Source organism: Polyergus mexicanus, unplaced genomic scaffold (assembly GCF_030449975.1).
Source record: "Polyergus mexicanus isolate NDT 795.1 unplaced genomic scaffold, iyPolMexi1.0 SCAF_18, whole genome shotgun sequence".
NCBI classification, from domain to species: domain Eukaryota; kingdom Metazoa; phylum Arthropoda; class Insecta; order Hymenoptera; family Formicidae; genus Polyergus; species Polyergus mexicanus.
The window spans coordinates 821,143-836,765 of NW_027223338.1; the positions used below are offsets into that span (position 1 = coordinate 821,143).

General features: G+C 29.5%; 1 protein-coding gene across 1 annotated transcript; it reads left to right on the forward strand.

The window, feature by feature from the left end:
- The first annotated feature begins 4,689 nt into the window (after positions 1-4,689).
- LOC138941193 (adenylate kinase isoenzyme 5) lies at positions 4,690-15,000 on the forward strand. Its single transcript, XM_070310619.1, has 12 exons — positions 4,690-4,969; positions 6,012-6,562; positions 9,574-9,741; positions 9,930-10,040; positions 10,294-10,436; positions 10,605-10,787; positions 10,942-11,064; positions 11,150-11,309; positions 11,561-11,829; positions 11,915-12,079; positions 12,328-12,604; positions 12,850-15,000. Exons 2-12 carry the CDS (start codon positions 6,541-6,543, stop codon positions 13,089-13,091), a joined length of 1,863 nt encoding a protein of 620 aa, XP_070166720.1. The 5' UTR covers positions 4,690-4,969; positions 6,012-6,540; the 3' UTR covers positions 13,092-15,000.
- The last annotated feature ends 623 nt before the right edge of the window (positions 15,001-15,623 follow it).

Here is a 15,623-nt window from a genome sequence, read left to right on the forward strand (position 1 = left end):
ATCTTGCAAACTTTATTCCTCCTTTTTGTAGAATCGTCGTTGAACGTATCTACTGAAAACCAGAGGTATTTAATATGGATCTGATATAAAAGACATGTCGCGTAAAGTTTATATTAATTACAGTTATTTTACATTAGATAAATTATGTGATGCGAATGTATATCTAAGGGTAATTTAAAATTGATTCCGTCCAATATTGTTCTGTTTTGACATTTGATGAGTAACACATACAAGGACAGAACAATAGTATAATACTATACCAGGCATCAATAATTATAATTACGATTTATTATAATTACGATTTAGGCAATTCTAAGCATAAAATCTAGAGATTTATTTATTATCCAATTCTCTCTCTCTCTCTCTCTCTCTCTCTCTCTCTCTCTCTCTCTCTAGATCGTGTGGACTGTAAAACATTCTAATTGTTTTTTAATGTTTTCTTTGTCGTTTAGATCTTAATATTTAATACTTTAGTGGACAAATACGAGAAATATTAGATGCATATAATTATAATCTATTTTCTTTATTCTAATTCAATTAATGATTGGCAAAGCAATGAATAATTATGCTCATACGAATTTCTGTCTATCACATTATTAAAATATAGATATATTAATATATGGAAATGCGGCCACGTCACTTCTAATTCGAAAAGATAGAATTATGCAAGACTCTATGATTGAACCAGCTATATGTCAGCCTGTCGTACGAAATAATTTATCCTGTATTCTTGTACACTATAATGTACTAACTTATATATACTTAATGAAACCGTCATCATTATCGTTGTTACAAAACAGAAGCAAGCATAATATCAAATAAATATTTAATGTATTTTCATTTATTTAACAAATCATTTCCATCGAGAATTCTAGAAAATATTTTGTTGTATGAGAACGAAAATGCTTTTAAACGAGCTTTTGAATGAGCTTCTCTTTTCTATTAAAAAGAAAATTGGAAGAAAAAAATATGTTACTCTTGCATATCGTTTAATATATTATCATATAAATGTTACTGGCAATTTAATAGAACTTTATAACTGTGTGTTTTTTATTAGTAACGAAAATTTTATTATTTAATATTTATAATTTGAAAAACACTTGGCGCAGAGTATCTCTTCTTTTCTCTGCAAAGATATCTTGTCACTTTTTATTTATTTTTTATATAAATCACAGTGACTATATTATAAATTACGTCATTGTGATCAAATGAATAAGAAATATATTAGGTTTGTATTATTTGAATGAAACTACTATATGTTATTCTAAATAGTTATATGTCACAAGACATCAGTTTCTCGTTAAGTTCCAATTAAATCGACATACGTTTCTATACATTCAGTCAAGCGCAGTAAAGTGGGTTAGATGGTTTTATATAAGCATATAATTTCTTGAAGCAGAACCGATAACAGGTAACTGTTAAATATTCATGGCAAGTCGATCGGTCTTATGTTGCTAGCGAACTTTATGCTAAAGTGATACCTTGAAAATGACACTTATCTATATATGCCCTTGTAATAATTAACATATATATATTTATAATTTAATTACGTTAGATAGTGCAGCTTAGAAATTTGTTACTTCCCTAAAGATTTACCCCATTAAGAAATAGGAGATCGAAAAAAATATTCAATTACATGTCTATCAGACATGCATAGACATCTAATATACATTTTTCTCGATCTATATTTCTCATTGGGAATCAATTTTATTATTAAAAAATGCGATAATGATTTAAAATCGCATCTTATATAATAAATGAATTTTGCTTTTATTAATATCGCAAATATTGTGATTCTGTTGATGAAAAAAACTTATGTGCGCATAAAATGCAAAAACTGTGATCTTGCATAAATTTTATCTTGCTTCTTATATTTACATCCTTAGAATCTCTGTATATATACGACATTACATAAAATTGTTTATTAAAGTAATTTTTAATATTTTTTTTTTTTTTTTTTTGAACATACAGAAAAGATATAAGTTTTTATCATACAAAAAATACATTCTCTCTCTCTCTCTCTCTCTCTCTCTCTCTCTCTCTCTCTCGCTCTGACAAAAAACTAAAGAATAGAAAGAGAACGACTTTTTTATACTCTGCAAAAATATGTTTTCTTATTAATTTTTTTATTATGCATAGATATATATCATTGTTAAAATTAAAACATCCATTTATAATCGCACTCAAATATTTTATTTAATTCATTTGTTCAATCAATTCTCCATCAATTTTAATAGCTACGTCATTTAATGTTTTTCCTAATTCTGCACATTTTCAGTCATAAATTTTCTTATCAGCGTTTATCTTTAATTTTTACTTGCTACCGAATTACATAGATATTCTTTATATATCATCAAATTATATATATATATATATTATTAATTATTCATTATGATATTATATTATATATATTACCTTTTTAAAGATATGTCTAATAATATTATTGATATATATAGATTACAAATAAAAATAAATCCCAAAAGATTAATTGATCTTTATATTAAATATTGTGATTTAAATAAATGAAGATATTGCGAATAACCACTAGAAGATCAGTTAAATATAATGGTATAAAAATTAAATAATATATTATCTTATTAAAGAGAAGCAGGTGTCAATTTGAAAGATGTCTAAAAAAATGATTTAAAAACGTCTCTTATTTAGACATCTGTAAGATTGTAAAAGTGTCATATCGAGATTTATTATCTATATGTATTGATACTATCTATTATCTATGGAAAGTAAATAATGGATATTATACAGCATATAGTATTTTATACGTCAGTGTTCGATCGGGAAATCGAATATCTGTTGCCCATAAGCATAAGTGTCTTGAGAAATATTAATATAGTTCTTATTGGTTTTTTTTTTTTTTCATTACATTATCTTGATGAGTTGAATTTGCATTGATTAAATTTTACGTAGAACGGAAATATATATATAAGAATCGAGATTATTGAAATTATAAGATAAAACGTATTAATAATCAAACGTTAAATCTTCATGTTGATATTGTGCTTATCATGCGATCGACATGAATATTGAACTTTTGAGTACTGGCACGGAATGTATGAAATATCTCATCAATTATTCAATTTGCGACGACTTTAATACTTATACGCAAGATAATGAAAAATGATTTATTTTATATAAAAATATTATTAATTTTATCAAAAGAAAGAAAAAGGAAATATAATTGCGCTTTGCTCGGCACGACTGCCGAGGATATTGAATTATAGCAAAATAAATGTGATGCAAAATATTTTCATTTATCTTATTTCTTTTCTTTTAATTTAAAAAAAAAAAAAAAAAAAAAAAAGTTTTAATTCCTAAAATTATACCATTTAATGTAATCGCATATACACAATGGAACGCGTATAGTAGCATATATTATTCAGTTAGATTTAGATGTAGAGAAATCGATAAAAAGATACGATATAAATTTTAAGTGGTAATTTAATTTAGAATTTACTGCGAGTTTGTACGAACAATTTTTCTTCTTCTTTTACATTGGTATTAAAATCGTAATTATCGTATGTACGTGTGCACGTGTGTGAAAGAGATATTGAAAAATCTATATGATGTAATAAAATATGTATTAAAATAAGACGGTTATTTAAGACAGTTCATAAAGTTAGAAAAGAATTATAGCTTCTGGTATCGCGCTGTAATTTTTTATCAATTGACGAATTTTTATATTAGAAAGACCACCTTTGTCGATGATATGACAATTCGAGCTGAAAAACATTCGAGAGTTAATTCTCGGATATAGAGAAAGCACAGAGATAGAGGTACACATATAGAATTTAGACGTTCCTAAACTTGTTTTATATTGCGAATGCCTTCTCTTGTTATGTTCCTTATATATTCCTCCTTCGATCGATCGTAAAACGAGATCATAAATTTCGTATTAGCCTTATGCGTTAAATGCCTGACACGTACTTGTTCCCTAATAATACCCTGACGAGATATCACTGCAGCTGTCGCTATTCTGACAGATCCTATGAAAAAAATATATAAGCGCGCATATTAGGAATTTTATTATAAAAGAGTGACGCAAACTCCGCGAACTCTTAGACGTATCGTGTCAGAAGGCAATCTATTTCTATTCAATGAAGCAAATTATCATAAGCTACTTTACTGGTCATTAAAAATGATACGTTTTGCGTTGTAAATTATTTCATGTTGATTGGATCTATACGAAGCTATGAAAAATGACAAGTACGTAGAAAAGGAATGAAAATTCAAAGAGGAAGCGTATAGGTATGAAGAAATAATAAAAAAATTGCTTTCTTTTTTTTACACTAATGAGTTCTTTCTCTTATTGTACAACATTATCTAACATTACGTAGCAATGACGAAATTTAAGCAAATGATACTCGAACGCATTATTATCCGCGTTCCACGCTTGGCCACTTGCTCATCGAACCCCCGGTTCGAGAACAGTCACGCCGGCGGGGAACTTGACATTGAACCCTCCACATTACGTCCCATCGCCCGTACATACATGTGGCTTCACTCACACGTATTCACACGTTTATTATTCCGGCTATATGCAAAGTACATGCACGAGGGTATAAAAGAATCGGGCGCTTGCGCCGTATCCATGACGACAAGTGGTTCTTACTACCCGAGCACGACCTCTATTCGTTCCTGACAAATCATTATAGCATTATCGTGCGCGTATTGTATAAGAAAGCTAAGGGCGTAAAAACTCGCTTGCACAAAAGCATCGTGACTCATAATCATTTGTATTGTCGCGCGCGACGCAAAGCCGGTGGTAGTTCCGGGTGAACGGGAAGCTGGAGTGTGTTCTCCAATCCTTGGAGTTGAATTTGGATCCCTCGACTGAAAAAGGGAAACGTGTGAAATTTATCTTTGTCGATGAGAGATCGATCGTTGAACCCGAAAGTTTTCGGCACTCCATTTATATCGGTCTCGATGTAACAATCGCATTCCCATCTTTAAGGTAATTCGATCGAGCGTGATCTTGCAATTTTTGCGCGTTCCTGCTAAATTGCTGTTCCATGTCTATTCGCGGTATCGTGCCCTTGGAATGAATGCAATGAAAGATTTCACATTTCGCAGTCTAATTTTATTATATAGAGGAGAATCCGGGTATTTTATAAAAATCGAAGGTTTCCGCGAAATATATGTAGAGAGACGCTTCGACGCAAAGCCCGTTAACATTGCAATCAAGAGTCTGTATGTTGTTATAGGAAAAAGTTGGATGATTGCGTTTCATTGTCATTTAGAAGTCAAAAATATAATCGTGTATAGCTTTACATATAGTATCTGACAATATCATACTCATACAACAGATTATTTTATGACGAAAGATTGTAGATTATATACGTATATACGTATAATATGAAAAAAGTTACACGATAAAAATGTGGCGATTAAATATATTGTTAAATAATTTGCTTACTTGTTAAAAACTTTTGTAATGATTAGATATACTTTTAGCTTTGCCAATATGTTAGTATAAACGAGATGAGTAAAGATTTCTTCATGAAAACGCCTGTTAACGTTATTCAAAAAGAATACATATAATTTTATTTTATTTTTTTTATCACAAATATTATAAGCAAAATTTATATTCTGATTCAAGAGAAAGAAGATACAGTTCTTTCATTTTTTTTTCTCTCTCACGTGCCTTTTTTACGCTTCATTCTCTTTTTTTAAAAACGATTTCAAAATGTTTAATACATAATCACTTGATTTTTTATTTTATAATCTATTATTTTATAATGATCTAACAAAGATTTTTCTGCAATTTCATAATTTTTTTTTTTTTTCGTTTGACACAATTAACAACAGTTATCAAAATGTCAATCTGCCATGCTTCAATTTGAACTTTTCCAAAGATAAAACATATATACTATGTGCGCACAAATACAAAAATATCAATATACGAATAATGTGTTATATATTTGAAGACAAATATTGAAAAGTTTTTCACAAATCATACATAATATATTGTAAAATCGACGACATGTGGTTTTCAGGGTGCTCGCAATTTCCTCGTTCTTATCCAAGAGTCGCGCATGATATATGATGACATTTGAAATGAAGGTGATTGTAATGATTTGTTGTGGATTCCTCGGGTAAATTTTCCGAAAGTCCGATGTGGACAGTGATTTTACTTGGTTTTATTCTCAAATGCTTATTGAGGAAGTTGCGTCGAATAGATTCGACGCGAATCAACACGTGGCAGGTGCATACGCCTCCGTCATTAGGACGTCGCTTTGTAGCGAAGAAAATTAAATTTCACGGATAAAATCGGATCGAACCTGGACGATTAAACTAGTGTACATTTGTCGAGTACAATTTTCGATTACGAAATATCGATTTAAAAAATTGTCGAGCGATAAAACGCGGAATAATTGTCACTGATGTGAAAGTCTCGTGAGGTCACAAGCTGCGTATGATTCTTCAGAACTTCACGTGTGTTGAAGCAGGGATGAATTCATTTGCCAGAAGCATGTGAATGTAAATGGCCGTGGAAGGATTGTGGCAGTCCTCGAACGACTTACTATGGGCATCTGCCTTGACACTGGTTAGTACACGAATAACTAATTATTACTGTATGTAAGTTAGCGACCTTCGTTTCACAATGAGCTTCTCTAGTCGAATAATCCGAGATATTTCCATCTTTTAACGCACGAAATAATATAACGAAAGTTCAATTTTGATCTAATAATTACGCGAATCTCAGTTTAATAAGTATTTTAGAAATATTAAATGTCTTTGTTTGAAAAAAGGAGGTTTTAATTAATTTATTATCCTGTATTGGAAGCAAATAAAGTAAAATTACATCAAAACATTATATATTTTATGTCACGCATAAATAAATTATATAATAAAAATAAGTATAATAAATTATAACTTATAAGTTATAAATTAGCAATTATAATATTTTTGATATTTTTTGATTTATTATTTTGATTTTGATTGTGTTTTTGATTCTTGATTTTATTTTATTTTATTTTATTTTATTGTAAAGTTTATCCAATTCTATTTTATATAGCCCCAGCGTCAATTGGAATTTGAATTATGAATTTGATTTTGGTTTTAATTTTGATTTTAATTTTAATTTTAATTTTAATTTTAGTTTTAATTTTAGTTTTAGTTTTAATTCTAGATTTAATCGAGTTCCTATTAAAGGCAAATCTAAGTTTAAATTTAAATTGAAATTTATATATAAGCGCAGAGTGGATGAAGAAAATTGTGTAACCGGAAGTTCGTCCTAAGCCGAAAGGCAAGGACTAAGCTCAAATAAATAATAAATAAATAATATTTTTGATATTTTAATCTTACTATTTTTATATATAAAATAATGAGAGAGGCCGATTTATATAAGAAAAAAAAATATTTGTTCAAAAATGAATCTGGTTTCGTTTAAAAACACGTGATCTTAAAATTTTGTAAACTTTTATTTTTTTTTTTCCCATTTGAAACAAATGGGATGCCGTTATAAGAGATTATTTTTCTCCAAAATCAAATATATGTATAACATTTACGATTAACGCGAATATATTATCACGATCGATATTGCACAAGTGACATTGTCATACGGTCAGAAAGTCTTTCCTCGCCATCGCAATAAACTTATCGGAGAATACGCACGCGATTCAATTCACAGCATATATCTGCTGTATAGTTTATATAATCAATGTTTGTATAATTAATGGAATAAATAGAAATAGAATAATAGTATGATTTCTTCTAATACGTGAATTAAATTATCAGTAATGCAAAATTAAAAATTCCACATTTTTACACATCATTTGAAAAATAGACATATTAGACACATTGAATATTTCTATTGTAATTAATGTTATATGCAGTAAAATCTAATTTGAAAATTAGCATATAATATTCGGCACGAAAAAATGTCCCTAGTTAAAAAAAAGATTATATTATATATAAAATATATATATAACAAAAAGTTAATAAAATATAATTAATATAAAAATATCTATAAAAAAAATATCTTTTTTAAAATAATAATAAAAAATATAACATATAACATATAATAAAATATATAAAATATAACATATATAATATATATAAGTAATTAAGTATAGAGAGAGAATAATATATATTCTCACAATATAATCAATATAATATCTTTTTTATTATATTCTTCGACCTGTTTAATCTCTAATAGTAAAATTACATTTGAGATTGATAATATAAACAATTATTACTTTTTAAATAATTTTTTTTATTTCACAAAAATATATCTCTGTCTTTAATAATCAATGAATAAATATTTCTTTGTCGGAAGAAAGATTCAATGCTTGCGTTAAGAAAGTTTGGAATACTTGGCGTCTCTGATATTTTTTATCATCTCTATTTTTTTTATTAGGTATTCCTTTATTTTCTATACTAGATATAAAATAAAATTATTCCATGAATTCCATATATTTTTCGATTAATCAATACAAGTTTGAGTATACGCATTTTTATTTGTTCTTTTTTTATTTTCAAATATTAATGATAAAAATCTATCTATTAAAATACAGATTTATCTGTCTATTTATGCATTCTAATTTCTAAAATAACAGAACAAAAAGAATATTAAATATTTTTATTTGTGGAAAGCATTAATTTTTTTTACATATACGAGTATTTTGTAAACAATTTCCATATCTATAAAAATCGATCAACATTTTGAATTTTGTTTAAGTAGAAGCATATCCGAGTTCGATCTTTCTGTACGATTTCCTTACATTATACTCTCATCCGAATATGATGATTTTTAATGTTTCCTTTGCCATAGATAAAAACAAATCTGAATTCGATATATACGATAAAATTTAAGATGGTAAATATTCGACTTATAAATCGAAGTGATTAAATTGATGTCACATACGTCACGTAATGAATAATGCATCCAAGTGCAACAATACATATTTTATATCATGACGTTCACTTTTATCTTCGGCTTTGTCACGCAACGTAATCAGCAGAATGCTAATCAAATGTATAGACTAAAGTTATGTTATCGATATAGCAGCCGCTTCATACACAATGATAAGCGGAAAGCATAATATGTAAAATATTGTGAGGTAATATCAAGCATCATCGTTACATAATGTAATATATCAGCTTTATAATCGTAGAATGCTAATTAGATTTTTTTGTAAATTGTTTAATGATACTTGAAACTGCCATCATTTTTTATTATTTATATAATATATGTCGTAATGATTGGAAACAGGCTTAACATTAATTGAAACTGCAATCAAAGTTTTTCTAATTCTAAGTCAATAAAAATGTCCATTGAAATTTTTTGTTGGTCAATATGAGAGAGAGAGAGAGACGTGATACGCTAATATTTTTCAGCAATAATTTTAAATAAAATTAAATGAAATTAAATAAAATTATTAAAATAAATTTTAATAAAAAATGGCTTCGTCGAATTGATGGATCTTCTTCTAAGATAAATAAATTGTCTTGAATGACACGCGGAAATCTCTATGTTAAAAATGTATCGTATATCTTTGTGGCGCGTATAAAAATGTAGTACTTTTTATCAAGTAACAAATTAACATATTTCAGATCAGCAACATGGATCGCAGGTGTTCGAGGAAGACGATGCTCGGGCTACAGGAAGATGGCGAGGCGAGGCTGGTCTTTTGGCGACTCCACCAGATGGACATTTCCCGAAGCAAAATGTTGGTCCAGTTAAATTCGAGATACCAAAAGTTCCTGTTATATTTGTCCTTGGTTTGTATCAATCACTTTGCTCTTTCTACGCATAATCGGGTTATCTATATCTTAAATTGTTTCCGTGAATCTGTATTTTTATGCGAGATCAAATGGCTCGGAAAGAATCTGATATCGTTGAATATTTAGAATTAAGTATTATTTACAAAATGATTTTATTCGGGATATTCTACGATTATCTCGTACAGGCGGTCCTGGTAGTGGGAAGGTGACATATTGCGACAATTTGATACAAGAGAAAAAGGGAATAACGCATATCAATATGATGGATCTTCTTCAACAATATGCATTAGGGAATGGTTTGTAATTTTTCTTTATATATAGTCGTATATTATTAATCGTATAAATATTGAAATTATTATACATATATAAATGAATATGCGTGCGTGTAAATTATATATCGCATGATTTCTAAGAGCATGTAAATTAAATTTAATCGTCTTAATCTTTTGATTCGAATAACGACATCATATTTTGTAAATACTTTCCAAGCGTGAAACGCTTATATATTCGTACGCAATATAGCGTATTTCAATTATTTATATTGTATAGATATGCAAGATTTTGGACAACTTAGCAGTAAGACTGTCGCAGAAGTGCTCATGCTCGAGATGAAAATGTCCCCAGGAGCGAAAGTTTTTCTTGTAAGCGGATATCCGCGAAATATGCGTGACGTAGTGGAATATGCCGAAAAAGTGAGTGTTTGATTTTTTATGGATAGCTATTCCTATTAATTAAAAATAAATAAAAACTACAGTGTTATATTTTTTCTAACTTAAATTACGGAATATTAAAAAAAAAAAAAAATAATAATAATAGATGTAGCAATCTAAAGATCAGTACACGTGCAATATTATTTGTAGATAAAAATCGTCAATGGCGTTATTCTTGTATCGTGGAGACAAGAAGTATTGGAGAGGCAAATTGATTTCGGTGCTCAACTCGGTCACGTCATCATCGGATTGGCTAGAATGGAATTGCATAATTTTTACAGGAATGTCATGCCGGTGGCGGAATATTTTGATCAAAGTGGAATGTTACTTGAGGTAAAACAATTTCCTATTGATACATTCCAAATTCATTTGATGTTACGACGGCGATAATAATAATTCGCAAGCTTGAATTTATGAATTATTCTCGAAAATTTGTATATATTTATCACGTTTATAATAAAGGGGAATAAAAATTTTTTATATATAGGTGAACGGAGAGCGTAATCCGAGTGAGGTCTATGTCAGTTTTCGGGATGCTGTTCTTAGAATTCTCGGCATGTCAAGCGGCGAGAATCGTGATCAAGATATACCTCAATCTCTAGAAACCAAGGTAAGCGTACGTTAAAATTTTACAGTGTCCTTTAACGGATTCTGTCGATTAACAACCTGACATTTCGCTGCTTTATCGTTCTTAGGTCGAAGTGGAAAGGAGAAAAGAATCGATTACGAGTCCACCGCTATCGAAGCAACAAGTCATAGCATCTATGATGACGTCGTCCCCAGTACCCACGAACGCGCCATTAAAAACCGCTAATAAACCGAGAAAAGGATTACCAGCATTTATCTGGGTGATAGGTAAAAGTCTGATGCAAATTATAAGATCGCGCAATCATAGGAATCGAGGCATCGTGTTAAACATGTTTTTAATAATAAAAATTTAATATAAAACCGAGGCTCAAATGATAGGAATCAATTAATTGATTAAGTAATCGACAAATTGATTCGTATGTTTCTTCCTTTTTTTTTTTCTTCGCTACTCTATTAATCGTGAAGCTCATTAGTGATACTTATCCTACACATGACGCATGTAAAACATCATATGTTAGGTGGACCTGGAAGTAATAAGGCGGCTCTTTGCACCCAAGCCGTTCGCAATATGCCAGGCTGGCTACACATAAGTATCGGGGAATTGTTAAGAGCAATGGCATCGTCGAATATGATTGTGAACGACGCCATCGTTTCGGGTGAAATGGTACCGCATGACATCGTGATGCAGCTTGTGGAGCAACAGATTCTTCTCAATCGAGACACGGATGGTATTGTCATGGATGGATATCCGAGAGACTTGAATCAAGTGCAAGAATTCGAAAGCAAGGTAAAATTATTCGCGTCATTTCACAGCTCGAAACGACAAATCATAATTATCGCTTAGCATTAATAAATCGTATGATTAATAATAGTTTGGGCAAGAGCCTCCGCTAGTACTACTCGATTGCTCCAAGCTGCAACTCGGGAGAGGAAGACTGGACGACAGTGTTTCGGCATTTAGGAAAAGATTGGAGCTCTTTCGCGAGGTGTCTCTTCCCATGCTAAAAACACTGGATAACGACAATCGTTTAATAATTGTATGTAATAAATGATTCTAATAATATTAAAATGTTACTTTGTAATAATTTTACCAACGCGATGATTGACGTAAAACGGCATTGTGTCGAAATTCCTGCGAAAAGATATTATCATTAGGGATCATTAGGGAGAATTTTATTTATTTCCGTTATAGGAAAGAAAGAATCACGTGATTACTTTAGAAATTAATAAGACTAAACTCAATTTTTTTGTACAAAATACGATATAATTATTATCTTTCGAATAGGTGGATGGAGATACGGATGTGCCTAGCGTGCAGCAGGATTTTGCCGCTGCGTTGTATCAGCTGATGCATCGAGCACGTCGTAAGGAGGAAGAGAACAATCTCCGTGATGCAGATATGCCGACAATCGAGGGACACCCAAACGGAATACACGCCGTGATCGATCAAAATAAACGTGCCACATCTAACAATGTTATCAAACGGATGGTCAACGGCGTGTCTAATCACATTGGAAACGGCATCGACGCGACGAAAAGAATTAATGGAATTACCGCTCAAGGTATAATTATTTAATATAAATAAATAAATAAATATATATATATATATATATATATATATATATATAGAGTTTCATAGACTTATCGCACCACCTGCTAATAGCAGATTCATTTGGAGATGATTTTTCCCCAGCAAAAATGTATCAATAATAAATAATAATCATTAATATCTATATGCGTGCATGACATTTTCTCGTGTTAGCGCTAACATATCTTTATATTTATTTTTTTATTTTCTTGTTCATAGGAGTAGGTGCCATCTCTAACGGCATATTGAACAATATGAAACATATTCATCAAAACGGTCACATTTATCAAAACGGCACTGTAAACGGAACGGTGCATATGCTGCAGAATGGCGCAGCGCATCTAGCCAATGGCATTGGCAACAATAAAGTTGCGCCCGCGGTCAACAACTATTTGCCAAAGGATCCAATCAAGAAAATGTACAACGAAGTCGAAGGTTATCAGCAGAACCTTCATATTTAAGCGTGAGATGCCAGTCTAGGCGAGATTTTTTTTTCTTTTTTTTTAATATCATTGAAGACTTTTTTCACTTGTTAACGTTGTACGAAAGAGAGCCTCAGGTTTGGGACTTTCGATTCTATCGACAACTTTGTCGATAGTTAATACGCTCGCGCGCCGCGTCTTTTAACGACAAGTGTATTGCTAATATGGTTCCTTAGAATAAATATCTATTACTTAAATAGTATGATTAATAGATACGTACATTTGCTAAATATAAAAAGCCAAATAATTAGGAATGTGTATTATAACAGGATGACATTTCTCAAGGATCGATTTCAAAATAATGAAAATGCGAAATTTGTCTACTTCTAAGAAAGAATTTACAGGACAATGCGTACCGACAAACACAGATGTATATTTGTTGGAAATTACTGGCTATTGGAAGATAGGATTTGTATTGAACAATCAATTTGAATTCACAACAACTGTGTACAATACCCGAACGGCTACTTCACTCTTAGTCAATACTTTATTGAAGAAAATTTTAATAAAAGAAAGAGAGTTCAAATCAAGTTTTGCACTACTTAAGGTATTATAATGTAAAATTGATATAAAATATATATGGCAAATAAAAAAAAAATATATTTTAAACGCACGTTATATCACGGAAACATCTAACAATAAGTGTTGCCGGCTCGCATTGATCTATATATATTATGTATGTATGTATGTATGTTTGTATATGTATATAAATGCATGCTTAGAAGTCTAGGTACGTACAATATATATACAACCTAGATACATATGATCTAGACTTGAAAATCTAGATACACTGTAAGATAAATATTTTGTTAACGTTGTTATAATTTAATTATAAGAGTTACGCTATATATAGTATGTAAGAAACATTTTTAGGCTTTAATCGAATGTATTATGAAGATTACATTCATACGCCGCGCCGCCAAATTTTTCAATTCTTACCTCACGATATCTCGATGACTGTTCGATAAAATGTTGAAGGACTTTTTGACTCGATTTATTCACGGAAGTACGCTGTTGTAAATTATTTATTTTATCAAAAATCGCTTCTATAACTCAGATAATCTTTATATATTAAATACACGTACCTCGTTTGTATTAACATTACAGCACGTGCCTTAAAAAATCAGATAACGTATAATTTTTTTAATAAAAAGGGATTCTACTTTTTTCTTAAATATATACGTACAGTGAAAAACATATTAATAGTTTTCAAGCTATAAGTTATTAAAAGTAAATATTTCTTCAAAAATTTGTTAATGTCTCATGAAATATTTTAAAAATATTATATTAATCAGTAATACCTCTCTATTATGATTTAATTATATTTCACGTGTGTGTGTGTGTGTGTTGTGTGCGTGATAGGAATAAAAATTACATATACATATATTACACATAAAAATAACAAATAATATTTTATAAATTTTACCAATATATCAGTTTTATATCAATAATATTTTTGAGACACACACACACACACACACACACACACACACACACACACACACATATATATATATATATAGTAGTTACGTTAATTGTCAAATATAATTAAATTAGATAAAATATTTGAGCACCCCTTTAACACGATCTACATTTATGCATCAGAATATGTTATTATTAGATCTTATATGATAAGATATACGAGAATACAAATTATATTATATTCTATTCGTTATATTTTAAATAATAGCATATTATTTACTTTGCAATGTCACACATATTACACAGGCGATTTAATTTATATGATTAAATTTATAAAATACATTTTTGTTTGTGTAATATATATTGTTCTTGTCAAGTATAAAGGAAGTTAATTTTCAGAACTCTGTTATCCAAAAATTGAATATGAAAGTTTCAATATAACTCGTAGATATTCTCCGTTGACGAAAAAAATGTCTTTTAAATACACATTTTGCTAATTATAATATATATATATATATTTCAGTCAAGTTAAGTATATAAAATTTAGTAAGTTAGAAAAAGAATTTTTTTTTTTTTATAAAAGTGAAATAAGTTATTTTAATTTCTTTCCATAAATTCAAAACGTGACTTAATTCGTTTATATATTTGACAACAAAAATATATATCGAATAATAATTGTCAGAGACATATACTATATATATGATATTATATGTAACGTTGTGATTAATATGACAGTGTAATGATAAAGCCGTATATAATTATTGTGTGTGTAAATATCATTTAAGGGACGCGCAAGAAGAAGATGTACCTGATGAAAGTATCGAGATAATCGACTAAACACAATGTTGTGGTATAATTGAATCCGCGGGCGGATTTGTGCGATTCGTTAATTGAAACAATTTATAATAATATTTTTATCATCGCTAATAGAGAGAGAGATTGTTACATTTGTACACTCACACACATATACATATATATGTATATATATATACACCGTGTAATAGATTCTCATTTCGAGAATCAATTTGATATTTGATGATATATATATATATCATATAAACATAGCATTTAAATGTAAAACAATACATA